A 19281-nucleotide genomic window follows, 5' to 3' on the forward strand; every position below is an offset into this window, starting at 1 on the left:
AGTATATTACACCCTCTAATAGTCTGAGGGTGAACTAGCTGAGTTGGGCTTCTTTCAAAATGTAAAATAAAAAAGTAGCCCAGTCAATATAATTTTGAAGCTTGAAAATCCAAGTAAATTAAAGGTTCATATGATTTACATAAATCACACATAAATTAGTGATTTTTTTTTCAGATTTTATTTATTTATTTGACAGAGAGAGATCACAAGTAGACAGAGAGGCAGGCAGAGAGAGAGAGGAGGAAGCAGGCTCCCTGCTGAGCAGAGAGCCCGATGTGGGACTCCATCCCAGGACCCCGAGATCATGACCTGAGCTGAAGACAGCGGCTCAACCCCCTGAGCCACCCAAGCGCCCCTAAATTAGTGATTTTAACATAAATGTCTACCAATACTCATAGGTAAGGAAGGGCTCCAAAAAGTTGATTTGACTGAAAGCTCCCTGAGGGGGGTGTTGGGCCACCTCCATATTACTCCCCACTCCCAGCCAAGGCACAATCTGGCACATGGTAATCTCTCATCAATTCTTTGTTGACTAAATGGCAGCTATCTAAACAAATGACAGTTCTCGACAAAATTACCACAATCATTTAAATTTTCTAATAAAAGTTGCAATTATATTAAAAATAGTACTCTACATGGTAAGGACCGTAAGAAGTTATTTTCATCAAGAGTGGAGGGGAGTTGGGGGAGAATGGGGTATCGGCCAAGGCTACCGGAGTCTGGGCGGGGCGTGCATTTGGAAAGGGTTTACCCCATTTTTGACTAAGCATGGGTGGAATGGAGTCCAGCCCGAACTTTAACCAAAGGAAGCACTAGGCTTCCAGAAAAATCTCAGGGAAAAGTACGGCAAGTAACAGTAGTGGCTACTGGATTGGGCTCTAAAGGAAAGGGTGGAGAGATTTAATCATTAGCATGAAAACTGGAAATAAACTTCTCCCAGAATAGGGAGGCAACAAAGGGGTTCTAGACAAAAAGACTTATATCTTATTTAGAGATGGTGACATTCTTGGTAAGCATGAAGATGGAAGTAAATCATTATCAAAATGGCATCATGTGGGGGCACCCGGGTGGCTCAGTCATTAAGTGTCTGCCTTCAGCTCAGGTCATGATCCTGGAGTACTGGGATCTAGTCCCACATCAGTTCCCTGCTTGTCAGCGAGTCCGCTTCTCCTGCTGACCTCTCTCCTCACATGCTCTCACTCTCTCATTCTCTCTCTCAAATAATAAAGGAAAAAAAAATGGCATCATGTGAAGTTGTTCATTCCACTGAAGTTCTGAAATCTTTCATTATGTAAATAGTTTCCATCTCTCTCTTTTATTATAAACTACAATAAATAAAGAAATATCAAAAAAAAGTGGGGGGAAATTCCTACGAACGACTCTGGTAATTAGAAGTTATTTCTAGATTTCATACCTTCTCATTCTAATTTGTAGAGAAATTCCTCTGACAGTTCAAGTATTAACTCACATGATTAATTTGTACGTTTTGCCCTTAAATTTATTTTTTACTCCTGAGGACATCAGTATATCAAACTTACTGGAGCATGAGCTCCATATTTGAAGTTATGTTTGAGATTTTTCCAAATGGAACTTCTCTTTAAATTTATGCCTAGTTAACTATGCTTGTTGACTCTGGACTCTGGCCTGAGGATTACAGTCCAGTGAAAGAAACCTGAACTTCAATCACTTACATTTTTAGAAGATTCAAAATAATTGTTCTTCAATTAGTTTTCACTCAGAGGAATTCTGCAAGTATTATTTTTGACCAAAACCTGAACTACTAAAAACAGTGTGATGCTTGGCTTCAACAAATTTCAGTATAAGGACTCAAATATTTGGACTAATTCTGTTACTAATCTTAAATTCTTTAATTTTGTCTTGCAAGGTGACCATAAAGTTGTCACTGATCTTTATCAGTTATAATCCACACAGCAGTCTTCTCTCACTTTCGTGAACCTGAACTCCCCAGTGCCTCCTTTTCTGGAAGTTATTCTAACTGAAACAACATATTATTTCAACAGAGAGCATTCTCTTCTTCCGAGGAGTAGTGTCAGCATTTGCTTTCTCTGCAGTTGGGCAGGATGGGGGGAAGTGTCTATCAGGATTTAAATTTGTATCTTTTAAGGAATTATGTGAGAGCAGCTGCTACTACATATGTTACAGTATCTATTGAAGGATTTGAGTCTCAAATTAGATTTCTGGGTTAAGAAAAGGAACCCTGAGTGATTAAATACAGAAGAAAAAAATAGTAATAGGCTAACGCTGGAGTTACTCTCTTGAGGAATTTGCCTCTTTGTTTGCAGAAGCAGAAATAGCTCAATACCAGTTCTGCAGCCCATGAAAATCCGCTTACCAGAAGTTTACTGAAATAAAAAATGGGGAGAAAGTCAAGTTGACTTTCAAAATCAGATGTAGCAGGATCGTGGATATAGACGTAACAGCACTGAATGACCCTGGAAGCTACTGTTTAGATTTTATTTTCATGCCTGTTTATCTCACTGAAGGCAATAGTAAGACTTTGAGTTTCCTTGGGCACTTCATCTGGACTTAACGTGCGCCTATGTCTTAACGTCTTTGGACTTAACGTGAGCATGCGTGTGCCGCACAGATGAGCGTTCAGTCAATTTATAAGCAGATCTCAATCATTTCATTGATAAGATACTGTTGGATACTAAGTTGTAGTGCTTGAGTCAAATGGAATTTTTAATCACATTTTAAAACATAACTAAAAAGCTATAATCAGAAGAGAAAGTCAATACCAATATTTTCTCAGTTACTATTTTTACCAGAGACCCTGTTGGGCATTTTAAAAATATATTTTATATAGTACATAATCGAAGATAAAAATTCTTAAAGCCTCATAACTGACCACATGCTTCTGATACGCCAGTATTCATGCCAAACTTGCTAAATGTATTTGCAAATTCACCATACGCTACTTTCACTTCCTCACTTTACCATTCTGTAAAAAGTTGGGTGGTAAATTTATTCCATCTGGCTTCTAATGTGCCACTATAAAGATAAAAGGTCATTTATTCCATTTATTTCTAGTAAAAAATAATTAATAAAATGAAATAAAATCTCTAAAATCTAAATAAAACCACATAATTTTTTTTTTTGGTCCTTTACAGGTTTAAAAGGATGAGTGATCTTATTATTTTCTTTAGAAAAATGAGACTCTTCCATTTTAACCAACAGAAAAACCAACCTAAAAGTTATTGCCATATATAAAAATTCAAGCTCCAAAAAAGATTAAAATGTGTTTTCTATTATAATGTATATACAAAGTCATTCTGTATGCTACACTACTAATAAGTAGCAGGATTAATTTAAATCAGGTTTTAGAGAGGTGATTATTTTTTCTTATTATCTGAAACTGGAAAACTTGCTGAGGAATACTGATCTTTCATATTGGCCATTAAAGAAAACAAATAAAACCTCTTTAAGCAGACAGTAATTTTATTATCCAGTAAAAACAGTGACTCACTGCAGAGAAAACACCACTACCAAAAAAAAAAAAAAAAAAGACATTACCCAGATTTCCAGCACATACATTTATGGGATATACTAAAAAACAGAATTTTTACTCATGTCTCAAGTGCAGCTGAAACTGGTTTTAAGACCTTGTCAATTTTTAAAACTTATTCAAGATACTGACTAATTTGGCTTTTCTTGCTCACACCCTTCTGTTAATTTCAGCATGGTCTGGGGGCGAAGTATGAGCTCTGGAGCCAGAGAGACTCCAGAGTTTCAAATCCCAGTGTTGCCACTTAGCTACCAGGTAACCTTAGACACAATTTTTATGCTTGTGGACCTACAGTTTCTCCTCTACAAAAATAATGTGATAAATAAATTTATTTCAAAGGTTATTATTCAATTAATGGGAAATCCAATATAAAATGTTCTGCACAAGATGGGATTTCTGCAATAATAATCTCCCTCTCCATTTATAATATGATTACAGATAAACACTTTTATTTCATTGTGAAACCACTGGGTAAAAGATAAACGTAAACATATCACTTAAAAAGTATTTCACTACAGCGGCTCTGGATTGAGAAGTACATCTGCTCAGTGCCTAGCTACTCAATTACTTCAAACTTAACCATTTGAATGCCTGATCACCCAGATCATTAGAAGCCAGATCATACATACCTTATTACAGTATTTATTCAGTGGTCTTGACACTATTGGGGGAGGGGGAGTTCTTTCATTTTGTTACTGTTTTTAACTTTCCCTTTGAGGTTAGAAATGAAATGATAAATGATTAAAAAAGAAAATAAATGCAATGCAACCAGTCAGATATGCTATGTCAAATGGCTCTAACAAGGTGCAGAGGAAATAAGGAATGATAATGTTGTTTAAAATGAGGCTTCAGATTATCTACAAATCTTAAGGACCCATGCCAGCACCATGAATAGTACCCAGTGATTTAACCTAAATAATACCCTGGTTAGTAACCTGGAAAAGCTAATGTTGATTCCAAAGATGCCAAAGGGGCTATCCAGTATGGGACAGCAAAGCAGACCTTCTCCTCTTCTGAGATACTTCTGTTTCAAACAGGTGCCTGTATACAGGCAGACTTTATTACCTCAAGTTAGCTTTTGTTTGTATTTGCATCTATACTTTTCCCCTTGACAGAAACTTTCCTATCCTCTTGAGCGAAATATTTTTCAGATTCTTGAGGTTATCTGTCTAGTTAGAAACCATCTAAGCATTGTAATATTTGGGATACGACTATTCCTTTCTTTTTCAGTTCTTACCTCTAAATCATTAAAAAATAAATGTGTATCAGCAAGATTAAAAATCATTTCTTCCATTCGGAGTCCCAGGGTTACAGCCATGGGGGGATCCTGAAATGAAAATACACAAGGAATGAGGTAAAATTTCAGTAAGCACTTATTATTAAGAACATTTTAAGTGCCTATTGTTATGGGAAGTGGGGGTGGGTAGACTGTATGGATTTTTACCTAGGATCCAAAAGATTTCCCAATCATCTAAAAAGCTGCCTTTCCAAAAAGTAATCTAAACCATACTAAATATAGGGCTACATCTTTGAATGTATAGGAATTTATACACACATCAAGACAACTTAGAACACATTTCCACATACATCTGTATGTTCCTGAGGAGGAAGAAGGAAGCAAGCTAGTTCACAGAACCCCGTTTATGCATACCCCATGGAAAGTCCTTTGGAGAAATATATTTGGTTGGGCTACTGAAGAATGGAGCAGACTTAAGAGATGGCGGAACACAGTAAAACCACCACTCAATTATTAATTGCATTTTGATCAACAGGCAGTATTTATTTGAATATGCATATAAGTTGGTCTAACCTACATTTGACTAGAGCTTTGACTAGAGAGGGTAGGGTTGAGGATAACTAAAGGAACATTAGTTCAGTAAAAGAAATCTGAGTAGAAAATATATACATTTGAAGTTTAATGAATGTAAAGGAATTAGTAAGGAGGCAAGTGATTGATTCTTGTCTACAGAAACCAAGATATTATCTAGCAGCAATGAGCTGAGAACCAAGACCAAAGCTGGTACTTGATCATGATTATCCAGAGCTGAAAACCTGACAACAGAGGTGTAAGACTTTGACAAGTAGGGAGAGTTTAGGAATAGGGATGGGGAAGTAATTCAGGCACAAATATTGTGCTTGAAATGATGGGAGATTGAAATGATCTTGAAAGAAGAATTGCAATAGGTATACCTCTGGAGATACAGAAACTAGAAAACCTGGAAGGGACAAAGCCTCATAATTTGAGACCAGAATGGGTATTAGCAGGGAGAAGAATATGGTTTTGAATAAAGCTGACAAGTCTAGAAGGATACTGTTGGTTTTGGCTGAGAAGTTATTTTGGAAGACTTTAGAGGGTGATTTGGGTTGAGTGGCTGGGCCAGGAGCCAGACTGTAGGGATTTGAGGAGAGAGAACCAAACTTGTGTTTTCAATGTTCTAAAAAATGGCATTTCAAAAAAACGTATTTAAACTTGGAGAAACTAATGTTAACTTTACTTCAGTTTATGATAAGGATATGCAACCCAACAGGCCAATCTATGTCCGTATATAACCCTGACCTCATTCCACTTAGCAGGAGAAGCCCTTCCTTTTCTCATTCGCACACAGCAACAACGGATTTTCTGCCTATACTCCCTTCCATAATGCTTTAAGGAGGAAACCCTAGAGTAAACATATTTGCAGTGAGTGTCAGTTTCATAGTCCATAGTGATTAAAACCTAGAGAGTAGGAATTGAGTGCTAAGAAAGAAAGAGGTCACTGAGGTGTGCTGAGCCCAGTGAAGACTTGATGTGGGAGAAGATGAAGACAGGGCAGTAACAACACGCTGGATGTCGACACGGTTTTCTAATTGTCTGCATCACTTCCTTAGAGATTTCTGTGGATTTCATAGTCAGAGACTCTCTTTCCAAAAACAGATGTCCACTGTTCACATACTTGATGGCATCCTGGTATCCTGTCCTGCAGTCGCTCAGACATGTCTGCTGGATTCGTTTGTCTTGCACTGACAGGATCACTTGGAGCAACACACGCAAAGACCAGATAAATTCCATTTTCTCCAACAAATATTCAAGAACCAAACAGAAACAGGGAGTGCCTCATTTGTGTCTCAGAGGGATCTCATGCTGTTATCTTAAGTATGAAATTCTTTTTCCTTACTTCTTTTGTTGTTGTTCATGTTTTCACTGCTGTTGAAAGAAAATCCCTGAAGGCTGAATAATTTTGTCTCAAACTCTACATTTGTCTTTTTCTGTTCAGGAATTCCTATTTCTAGTCTCTGTCTTTCTTTTTTGGGGTGGGGTACTGAGGCTGAGGATGGAAAACTTGTAAATATTCTGTCTAGTCATGGGGCCATGAACAAAAAGTCTATAGAAATATCAGGAAAAATCAAATGTAATTATAGCATGAAAACATATAATTCCATTAGTGACGCTCTCTGCTTTTGAGGAATGTTCACTGATGCAAGACAATAAAACCGAGCTCTACACTACTCCGTTATGTTTCTGATGATTACTGCCCTAAAGATATATATTTCAGATGGGGATTCAGAAACATCCTATTTAAAAGGTTTTCCTTCTGGAGACTTTCCTTCAGTTGATTGAATTCTCCTATAATGCGCCAAATTTTCTTTTTTAAGTTTTAAATAAAATTACTGAATTTCTTATATTCATGTCTCACATTCTTTGCATTTATAGATCAGATTTACGAGGCTGGGAGAAAACATACTGTTCCTCTTTGATTGTTACTTTCATTGATTCCACGCTTCTGAAGTCCATAACTCTCTATGCTACCCATGATAGGCAAATCCATGAAGAATGCATTTTGTGTATCTGATAAGCATGCAAATACAATTTTAAAAAATGTATTTTTTTAACATGAATTCTCTAACAAGTAAGTACAACGTATGGTATGATGAAAACTGTATTCGAGTGCTCCACAGGAATGCAAACCCATGGCACTAGAAGGGGTTGTTTGTTGGTTTTTCAGGCAATGGCGATTCTACATCACCCTCTCCTCAGAGCCCGGACTTAGTAAGCATTCTGGCAAAATATCATTTGTTAACCGGGAAAGTTTAGGTTTGAGGTTTGTCAGAGTGTGAATTAGCTGTATTTTACTGAGGTTTCCAGAGAACAAGGCCTGTTGAAAGGGAGGGGTTGCATCAGCCATGCCAAAGGCTTGGCACAGATGGGCTAGGGATAGTCATGTCTAAGCCAAGGAAAACCATGTCTGTAAGAAGTGGTGATCCTGTTTCTAAGAGAATGTTTAGTGAGGGCTTACTTTCAAATACTGAGTTCCCCCTTTTCCCCCAGCAGCTTACTAAGTCACTGGGACAGCTAAATCTAAGCGGGTTACGATACCACATTTTTCTAGCTGAAGAACCCACAGATGTTAAGACTCCAAGAAAGGTGACCAGCAAATTGGTGGAGGTGGCCTTTGTGAGGATCTGTAATGCTGGGTACCCTTTGCTTGGCCAGACTCCTACGAAGGAGCTACCAGAGCCAGCAACCCCATGGTTTTATCAGGCATCTGAGAGTTAAACATACTTCTGGATTGAACCCAAGTTTTATACAGAGATGTTTGCTCATTTTCATGAGATGTTTGTAGAATTATGGGCACCTTATGAATCAAGAGTAACTGCCCTTTTTAAGTTTAACTGTAGTGCGTGTTGAGTTTAGGGTCTGAAATGAAGTGACGGTGAAATCTTGGATGGGGGGGAGTGGGATACTAAGGGCACCAAAGGGGTTTTGTGGAAGCTCTGATACATATTATACATATATAACAGTACCAGTAGGTTCCAAGTGTCTACAGCAGAGTTTAACATGGCGCAAACTGAACTTCTGCCAATTTGCTCTGTGTACCGCTCTATTAAAATACTTCAACTATTCCCAAGACATTTTAAGGGAGGGAGGGGGAGACAGAGAGAGAAGGGAAGAGAGAGAGAGAGAGGGAGGATGAAGAAAATGAATAAGTCTTGGCCATTAAATGTGTGATTCTAAGCCAGATGTTACCAGTTTTTAACCAAGTCAGAATCAAGTACGGCACTTCTCTATATCAAAATACTAACGCCTATTAGCCATGTTAGCACAGAACATAAATTGGAGCCAGACTGTCTGTCTATGGGCCTCTGGCCTGCACTGGGCCATCAGCTGGAATTCCTCCTCTAGAGACACAATGTAAAAATATCTCAGGAGAGGCAGCAGTTACAGATTTTAAAAGAAAGAAGGAACTTTTTTTCCCCGGAAAAAGAACTAAAGCTCTTGGAACAGTTACTCCTTTGGGACCGGAAGCACATTTGTTGACTTGTGGGCACAGACTCAGAAGATGTGCAAATTTATTACAGAAGGAGGAAGACAACAGCATTATGAACTCGGGTAGGAAGAGCTAGTGGGTTTGTGAGAGTACATGAACTCTTCTCATCAGTGATGGGGGGTGAAGCGAAACTCAGTCAGGAATCAGAGGGGCAATTTTACAACTGATGTGTTTCTTTGTGATGGACAGGCAAAGGGCTTCAGGCTTCTTGGGGGAACTGGAGAAGGTCTCAGGAATACCCATTCCATTAGTGTGTAGTCAGTGAGTATCTATGATGTGTTAGACGTGTTCAAATTCTAGGCAGAGAGCAGAGAATCCATTAAGCAAAGTCTTTCCCCTATGGGGTTAATATTATTACCAGATGAGATACCTGATACATAAGTGGACAAAAATCCATGTAAATATATAGTATGTCAGGGAGAGGAAAAAAAATCAGAGTTGACAGATACAGAAGACCATGGGAATAGGTGGTGATGGCTCATTTAAACAAAGTTCAGGGAAGGCCTTTCTCAGGAGGTGACAGTTGAGCTAAGAGCCTGAACAGGGTAAGGACATAGCCATGAAGAGAAGAGGGGGCAGAGAACACGTGTAGAGGCAAGAGGGAGTCCATGTGTGTGGACTGGTGTGAGGCATGCGTGACCCCAGTCAGAGAAGGGGAGTGGAGCGAGAACTTAGAGAAAGATGGAGTGCGCAGCTGATTCAGACACACGTGAGAGGCCCCAACAAAATAAGGCAGGCATTTGGCAAGCAGGTCATTCCTCAGACTTGAAGGCACAGGCAGAGAATGAGAGCTACAATGGGAAAATGGGCTCCAGAGGCTTTTCTGGTGATTGGGCCATTATAACATGAAATATGGCCCAAAGAATAATCCAGGAGAGTGGGGGGCCAGGGATGTAGGCAAGAAAAAGGTCATTTCCAGAGTCAGTTTATTGGGTAAGTACAAGGGCCTAGATACAGGACATGGCTGGAGGTGCAAAGCGCAGGCAGAGAACACGGTTATGTTGCGAAGATAAAGGATTTTTTTTCAGTTTTTCAGTTTGGGTTTTTGTTTGTTTGTGTTTGCTTTTTCTTCTAGTGAAGAGGAGTTTTGTGCAAAATTGAGAAGGAGCTATGAAGGTCTGAGGAGAGAGAAGGTTTGAAATAGTCAGCTGAAGAATGAATGAACTCAAACATGCTGTACCCACTGGGCCCAATCAGCTGTTGAGAAACAGGCAGAGAGTCAGGTGGGGTTTTCTGCAACATGAGTTTGATGCCAAAAGAGCAGGATAAGGACAGTGAGGCTTTATGCGAAAGTGGGGCTGCAGGGACATCCAGGGCTTCAGGGATGATGTCTAATGCAGAGCCTGTCAAACCTGACCACACACGAGAAACCGGAGAGTGTTTAAACATCCCACTGCTTACCCCCCACCCCATACCATTGACCTCAGATTTTCTGAGGTGGGATCTATGCATCAGTAATTTCAAAGCTCTCCAGTGATTCCAATGTATAAGTAAGACAAAATCGACAGATCAGTGCCTTGCTACTCAGTGTGGTTCACAGACCAGCAGCCTTGACATCACCTGGGAGCTTGTAAGAAAGACGGAATGGCAAACCCTCCCCCAGATCTACCCAAGCAGAACATGCAGGTTAATAAGATCATCATCATAGGCATGTTGATATTTGCAAAGTACTAGTGAAGAGCTCTCATGAAGTTCTGGGACAGTAGGGAACAGCGGAGCTGGTATGACCTTCTGGTTTCCCAAGAGGTAAGCCTCTAGGTTGCTTCCGAAGGACTCTAAGACTTGATCCATCTGATCACTGAGCAGAATCCTGGTTCAGTAGAATTTCTTAGGAACTAGGATTCCCTACTAATAGTTTAAAGTTGTGAGTAAGCATGCACTGCCCCATCTTCACCTCCATAAAGACTACCTGTGGACTTAACTTCAGTAACCAAATGACCCACACAGATACCTGCTGGAGAGCTGGCAAAGGTGGAAAACTAGCTAATTTTTGCTCAGGATTAAGAACATTCATCCCGAATCTAAGTGTTCAGTGTAAGCCACATATTTGTAATTAAATAGTAGTCAGTATTAAGTAATCAGAAATCCTGATGGAGGCATCATACAACTTACCATACCAACTTCTGTTTCAATCAGAAGAGAATCCAATGAATACAACTCATCCAAATTTATTAAACTAAGGACAGAACATATATAATTCAAGGGGAATTACAGTAGTAGTAATAAGCTAGACTTACAGTTGCTATGCTGTACCATTGCTAGTGTGGAGACTCCAGATCCATGAGACTTGTTCAATTTTTATTATTTTTTGGCCCTTAGAACCTATCATATGCCATATATATTTTTAAACTTAAAAAACAAAATAACACTATGTTTATACTATAGCTTTGCAACTGGGTGTGAAGGATAGTTTGGGGAGAACAGTCATGGACTAATGAGCTAGAAAACCCAAGACTGAGAGAGGAGAGATGGGACAGAGACCACTGAACACACCTACTGGGTTGGCCATGGGACTTGGTGGAGGGGGGGAGCATGAGATGAGTGGTACATGAGAGGAAGGCTGTGGAAAAGAGAGGTGAGACATTACCTAGAAAATGGACAGTTGATCATTTAAGGAAATTTAAGGGACATTGATAATCAAATCTGTCCTGTCCACCTGCTCAAGATGGGAGATGGAACAAGTTTATAACCTGAGATCATAAACAGGGACTGAAATTTCAAGGGAGGTCATAGAGGTCTCCTCTAGAAGTTCATGTTTTTAAGAAATGGATTACCACTCACCTTTCTGGTATATTAGCTTCAAGCTAATAAATGTGAGATCCCTTCAAGATCTTTCCCTTTTCTCATCTACTCCCAGCAATAATTTGGTGAGGCTGGGCTTCAATAAAAGTGAGCACGATGTTTGGCTATTTATGGTATCACCTAGAGCCACTCAATCTCTGAAAGGAACAGATACTCAACAGAAAAGGAACACAGAGCTCTGCAAGAGGAGTCCCTATGACAGAGTTTGAGAAACGTTACTGTCTTTGACTTAGCTTTACTCATACATACCTACACACTGTAATTATGTACACACCATTCATGTACACATATGTGCACACAAACACACATATTATGAACAACAACTTAACACCACAACATTTGTGAAGCCTACAAACTCTGCTCTCACTCGTTTGTATGGACCACACACTGTCTTGTCACCCTCTAATTCCCTACAACAGTGAGCCGAGTATCTGACATCTGAGATAAAACAGCAGATATAAACATATGCACATTTCTTTAGGAAACATTTGGTTTTCCCAAAATTCAGTTTCCCAACATTCAGATTTCCTTGAAACCACATAAAGTACGTTAAACTTACTGAATGCTTATTCTGTGGTAGGTAATGTGTCGAATTTTAATGCCTTAGCTCATTTAACCCTCCTAATCACGTGATTAATTTTATCATCCCTCCTTTTTTTTATACAGAAGGTAACTGAGGCTCACAAAGTTTAAATACACTACCGAGGTCAGAGGTAGAGCTAGAATTTAAACTCAGGTCTATTCTCCCTTCAATGACAGAATGCTTTATTCATTATGCTTAGAGGGGAGGTGACCTACACTGGTGTTAACGCTGCCACTGGGGTGGCCTCTAGTCCATGGTTCTAACCCTTAATTAATTCTAATCACTTCCTTTTAAACCATATTGCTTTTCCTTAGTTGGCCAGCCCCTAAGTCAGTACTTATCTTCATAACTAACCCAAAACTTAAAATCTAGCTGGTGCCATTTCAGAAATCTTTCTATGTAAGCGTGTATACACTTTTAATATAAAAGTAATCAATGGGCTTATGCTGATGGACATCTATTTCTCCAGCGCCGCTCTTACATAAGATGTTGTCTACAACGAGTAAGTAGTTTGGGGAGCTTGAAGTTCAATTTCTCAGTACAAAGTAACTAACCCACTGTTCACTTTTCCTTCAATCTTTTCCCTGACTTGGGCTATCTCCTTAGCTTCCTCACCCATACTATGGAATAACTTTAGAGAATCACGGCTTCACAGCACATGGCATATTAATGCTCCCAAATGGATCAAATCCCTAAAGCACAATTTATTTAGTTCCTTTCATCCCTCCTTCAAAAAAGAGGAATTACTACAACTTATCAAATATAATAATACATATACATAATCAGGGGATAGGAAGAGTCTTCACAAACTCTAACTGATGATGGTTGAGGTGATTCCTCATCTATGTCATGCCCAATTTACAAACTCCTATTCTGGAGTTCTACACGGCTGAAAACTATACGTGCCCACAGGTGCTCTGCTGTAAAGCCCATCATCAGCTTCATAAGCCTCAAGGCTCAAACACCCACAGAGCTCACTTGCCATTATGGTAAACATTCAGAAACTGTTCTGCTTGGGAAAAGAGCATGTTGTATGGACAACAGAACAGAGTGTAAGAGTTTTAAGCTTATAGGAAGATTCTTGGAATATTCACAGTATCATTTACTTGTAAGTGGAGCTAGGGTTTTCCAGAAGTTTCTTTTCTAAATTAAAATGAAAAAGTTGGGCACCTGGGTGGCTCAGTTGGTTGAGCGATTGCCTTCAGCTCAGGTCATGATCCCAGAGTCCTGGGATCGGGTCCCGCATCAGGCTATCTGCTCTGTGGGGAGTCTGCTTCTACCTCTGATCTTCTCCCTTCTCAAGCTCTCTCTCACTGTCTCTCTCTCTCAAATAAATAAATAAATAAATAAATAAATAAAATGAAATGAAAAAGTTTGTTACACAGGGCTATTTATGACTGATGTGGCATCCCTAAATTATTATGTTCCATGCATTTTATTTTTATAGAAACCACGAGACCAAAAGAATGCAGAGATTAAGAGCATGTCAAAGAAATGTGGGTTCTGACTGACCATAGCACTTATGAGCTGTGTGAGATACTACCAACCACACAGGGCGGTGATTAAAGTTATGGAGATAATGCCTTGAACAGGACACTGGGCAAAATGTCAGGCCCATAGCAAGAACTCCAAATGGTGCTTATTTTTTCTCAGTGAGAGAAAGGAAGATAAATAGAGAGGTAAGTAGGCATGGTTCTCAGGACATGACTTTGTATCTCTGGTGCTTATATTTCTGTCTCCCAGCTCATTAAATATCAGGCCACTATGATACCACTTCATACAAACACTGACCTTCTATGGGTCCAGAAATAACTGCCATTAGCCATTTCTCATTTAGGAGAAATAATGTGTATTTTTGTAAGCTTCTCTGGCCTGGGATGTGGATGATAGTTTTCAGAGCAGAGTGCTACTTTTTATACATCTACATTACCTCATTTAATCCATCCAGTAACCCCAAGTAGGAAACTGATTATACCCATTTTGAGATGAGACAGGCTCAGAGATTAAAAGAGTTGCCTGAGGCACATCCAGGCACAGGATTTCCCTCTACCTTCTAGCTCAGTGCTCCTTCAGCTGGGTAACTGCTTTAAAAACTGTGCTCTGAGCAGCACCCAGGACTCAAGAAACCTGGTGACTGAGAACTGTGGGAAGAGATCGGCTACATGAGGGAGGGAAGTATGTTATCTCTAGTCCCTTAGCATCTCCATTTCACCCAGAGTACCTCCACGCTCGGATGTTTTACATAAAGAGCCTTAGCGTGACAGAGTAAATGTGCACGAGCGTTCTCGGGCTAGAAGGAAAGAACTGAAAAAATCACTATGTTACACAAAAATGTTAGGCTTTAAAAACGCATGTGGTACAACCAAGACTCACTGAACAAATGAAAACAACTGAAGACATTAACAATTGCACACTGAGGCGAACTTTAAGTAGCATAAGGGTTGTCTTTTCCTTTGGATAAGAATGGCCCTGGTCACTTTTGTTATTAGCAAAGTCCTTCTAAATTGTCAACTAGACACCAGAATGACCTCACTTCAAGCAGTCCTCAAGGTCATTACTGAAGACACTAAGGAACTGAGTAATTAAACATGGTTACAAAGGATTCTCAGCTGTTAAAACCTCTCAAGACCTCTAACATGATAATGTGCACTGAATGGCCATAAAATATAAGTAGTCTCTAAGTCTCTTTGGCCATGAGCCTTTCCACAAAGACTATCAACTAACATGTTCCAGAACTCATTTTTTTCAAGAAGAAAACATTGGGGAACTACTCTATTCTAGTGGTTCTTAAACCATGTTTCATCAGCTTTATTGGGTTTTATTCCAAATACAAAATCTCAGGCCCCACCCAGACCTACAGAATCTGAAACTCTGCAGTTGGGATGCAGCATCTGTGTTTCATAACCTGTTTCATAAGCAGGTTATGGTGACTCACGTGGGAGTTCGAGAAACACTGTTCCAGTCTAAACTGCTATCGCTTCTTCCTTACTGCATAGCAGCCTGCGAATCTCCACAGAGCACCCGATTATAAACCATCATGACCCCACTTAGCCAAAACCCCTACAACACACTGCAGCTTGAATAAACCCCAAGTGCCTTATGGGAGATACCCTAGTGGATGTGGCCCTCCACTCACCACTCCATTCTTACCCTGAATTATTCTCTTCCTTCTTTACAAGCTTCCAGAGACACTACTCCTTTATATTCCTGGAACACTGGAAGGCTGTTCCTGGTTCAGGGCCCTCCTGTGCCCTCGGCCCAGAACAGTCCTCCATGCTCTCCCCTTCCCCCCACATCAGCACGGCTAGCTCCTTCTGTAATCCAGGTCTTAGTATCAATGTCACCTCCACGCTCAGTCCCCTGTGACGCTCTACAGGATGCACTTTCACTGTCTTCACAGGGGTTACGACTCTCTGCTCTGATTTTGTTTGCTTGTAAGCTCCATGAGAGCAGGAAAAGGGTCTTGCATTAAAAAATAGTTGCTAGGGGTGCCTGGGTGGCTCAGTGGGTTAAGCAGCTGCCTTCGGCTCAGGTCATGATCTCAGGGTCCTGGGATCGAGTCCCGCATCGGGCTCTCTGCTCGGCGGGGAGCCTGCTTCCCTCTCTCTCTCTCTGCCTGCCTCTCTGTCTACTGTGATCTCTCTCTGTCAAATAAATAAATAAAATCTTTAAAAAAAAAAATAGTTGCTAGATGAATATAGTCTGTCTACAGAGCTCTGTTTCACCATTTTTACTTGTGGTTTGTGGTCAAGTGAAAGCTGCCCGACGCCCTCTTGGCCCCATTGAATGACCTCTGAGCTGCATGTGGTCTCCAGCTTCAAAAGATGGGAACATAACATCCCTTATTTAGCTCTTTCCCAATATGCCAAATAGTAATGTCTTACTGGAGAGAAGACTATGCCAACTTCCTTTTGGACATTAAGAAACTTGTCAAGAATCAAGTGACTTTTAGAAAAATGTAAGTAATAATTCAATAAATTGTCATCTTAGTTGTTTTTCATGGATTTCAAGAAGGGTGTTTTCATTCTGATTAGAAAAAAAAAAGGAGCCTAAACAAATTTTTTACTTTAATTTCCTTAAACTGCCCCAAGTAAAACATTATTCAATATGGTGAATTCCAACAGGCTTCTCTCCTGTTAGAATCGTATCAAGTACAAGGAATTGTTATGAGACGGGCCAAATGTACCAGCATTTAGCATTTTTGTGACCTTGGTCATGTTTCTCAGCTTCTCATAACCCTGGGTTTCTGCATCCACCGAACCTGGATCACCAGAAGTTACAGCCGAGTAATTAAGAGAATTAAGGGGGACGACATTTGTGAAAGTTTTTTGAATGTTAATTCATGCCAGCTGTTCTGAAAAGCCCCTTAAACATGTTATCCCTTTCATTCTTATTTACTACAGGTACTATTATTTCCATTTTACAGAAATTGAAGCCCAGAGATTAAGGACTTTGCCCGAGGTCACAGAGCGGCAAACACTGGCTCAGCGGCTGGGTTTTCAAAGTGAAGTTTTTCTAACTGAAAGCTTCTTGTCCTTAATCATCATCCTTACTGCTTGTGAAAAGCCAAACACCGGCTCCATCTGCCCCCCAGCAGGTGTTCTACAGATGTCAGTTTACCTTCCCCAGACTATCAACAGTGCCCCTGGTTCCCTTCCCGTGCTAGACCGCCATGAGGCAGTGACATCTGTCTGCCACAATCCATTTCACAAGGTTTATCTCTTGAGGGAAAAGTATTCCAGTCTTCTGAGAGAAGATCATTCAAATCCTTTCAGCCCACAGAGGACTCCCATAATGGCCTACACAGTTCCTCACTGCCTGTCTTTACTCTTTCTAGGCTAGGTCCCATACTGTGCTCATGGCGCATTGAAGGTCTATGCTGTGTGATGCGCTGTAGCAGAGACGAGACGGGCTCTGGGGTCCGAGTCCAAGGCTCCATGACTCATCTCTGCCATGGACTAGCCTGATGACTCTGCACACATTTTATTCCCTGAGTATGTTTCCTCCGCTAGAGATGGGGAGAAAATCCTGTCTTACAACCGCTGCGACACTTCACGCCTGGCACTCTGCGGGCACTCAGCAACATTAGTTCCCTCCTTCCCCTCACTTTGCCCCACTCTTTTGATAAGCTCTCCTGTTTTAGGCATTGACAATGGCTCTTTTGTATTCCAAAAAAACTTTCTGACAGTACTTTAAGAGAATGGGACTTGTCCGTGAAATGAATGCTGCATGTCCAGGTGGCCATCTGGGGAGGTGACAGGTCCCTTTTGATGATACATCACTGCTGAGGGAAGCATGAGAACTTTGCTATTAAATCAGGAAACAGTCTGAGTCACTCAAGAAAGCTGACTTGTTATTCAGGTTTTTTATAGTTCACCACCCACGCCCCCTGACTCCTTAACACTTTACTGGTGCCCCTTGTTATCACAAAAGGTCTATGCTCAGTTCTGGGAAGGGTGCAACTTTATGGTATTTTTGCCAAAAAGAAAAATATATATATATATATATATATATGTGACAACCATGCTCCTTATTTATCACCTTGGGTTCAAATGATCTTACTATTTCTAATAATTAAAACCACCACAAAAGGATGAAGTTCTGAAGTGAGGAAACACTCCAAAAATCTAAAGGTAATTCCAAAAGATGACTTCCACCACTGATCTGACACAATGGAAACCACATGGATATTTAGGTATAGCCTCTGATGGAGCCTATTTTGAAGGGAACTTCATTTCGATTCATATGTTCAAGTTAGATTATCTTAAATAGTGAAGTAATATGAAACTTAGCTGTATAAAAATACTGCGGTCAGCTCAAGCAGGATTTATTGTGTATTCCTCATCAGCCAAAACTATTCCAGAAAAAATGCTTTAGATTGTTATCTGGAAAGTTTTTAGACTGTATACTCCACCAGTCATTGAATTTTGAATGTGCACCCCAAATTTATGTATGGTTACTTAATTTATATGTTATATGCATATTCTTTATAACAATATGTATGTATTTGTAAAGTAAGTGCATTATGAAACATAAAAAATACAAATTGTAGGACAAAATGTGTGTGTATATGTGTGTATGTGCACAGGTGTGTACACACATTATCTTTTTTCCTTATCTCTGTGGAGCATCTTGTATATCTGCACATATACTGTGGTCTTAAATGACAATGACTGTGATAAAAGGGCCAAGGCCCATTTTTTCTAAATAGCTGTTTTTTATGCTTTTTTTTTTTTTTAAAGATTGTATTTATTTATTTAACAGACAGAGATCACAAGTAGGCAGAACAGCAGGCAGAGAGAGGGGGGGGAAGCAGGCTCCCTGCTAAGCAGAGAGCCTGATGTGGGGCTCCATCCTAGGACTCTGGGAATCATGACCTGAGCTGAAGGCAGAGGCTTTAACCCACTCAGCCACCCAGGCGCCCCAAAATAGCTGTTAAGCAAATCTGTTACCTTCCATATTTGTTTAGTTACGTATATTACTTAAACCAAAAATCAAATACAGGGCATATTCACCAAGAGCACATCCCATGAATATTTCAAGGAGGAAATACTTGAGCGCAACTCATCATTTCTGGTCTAGAAGACAACTTAACAAAACTGCTAAACACGGCATGCTGGGCTGTCAGGAGACCCTCGTAAATAATGAAACACTATAAAAACACAGGGAAGGCACTTCTATCAGCGTAATATGTAAAGGAGCCAAGTCAGATGTAACTCTGAATACGGTAATTGAAGGCAGACCAAACATATTCTTTTTTTTTTTTTTTTTTTTTATTTTATATTTTTTATTTATTTATTTGACAGAGAAAGATCACAAGTAGGCAGAGAGGCAGGCAGAGAGAGAGAGAGGAAGGGAAGCAGACCCCCTGCTGAGCAGAGAACCTGATGCGGGACTCGATCCCAGGACCCCGAGATCATGACCTGAGCTGAAGGCAGCGGCTTAACCCACTGAGCCACCCAGGCGCCCAGACCAAACATATTCTGAGTTGACTCTAGTCAGATTATGAATCCTACAGAGTCAAAGATTCAGGCAAGAATGGCCTAAACACTGTGGACCTGACA

The 19281-nt window shown here is 40.1% G+C and overlaps 1 protein-coding gene across 3 annotated transcripts in view; it reads right to left on the bottom strand.

The window, feature by feature from the left end:
- The window catches only part of EYA4 (EYA transcriptional coactivator and phosphatase 4), a 272068-nt gene that overhangs the window by 17268 nt on the left and 235519 nt on the right, over positions 1–19281 (bottom strand). For all 3 annotated transcript variants that reach the window (XM_059177515.1, XM_059177516.1, XM_059177517.1), the window contains one exon: positions 4764–4853. In XM_059177515.1, the coding sequence (XP_059033498.1) occupies positions 4764–4853 (90 nt within the window). The remainder of the gene's footprint in view (positions 1–4763; positions 4854–19281) is intronic.

Source organism: Mustela lutreola, chromosome 6 (genome assembly GCF_030435805.1).
Source record: "Mustela lutreola isolate mMusLut2 chromosome 6, mMusLut2.pri, whole genome shotgun sequence".
Lineage (NCBI taxonomy): Eukaryota > Metazoa > Chordata > Mammalia > Carnivora > Mustelidae > Mustela > Mustela lutreola.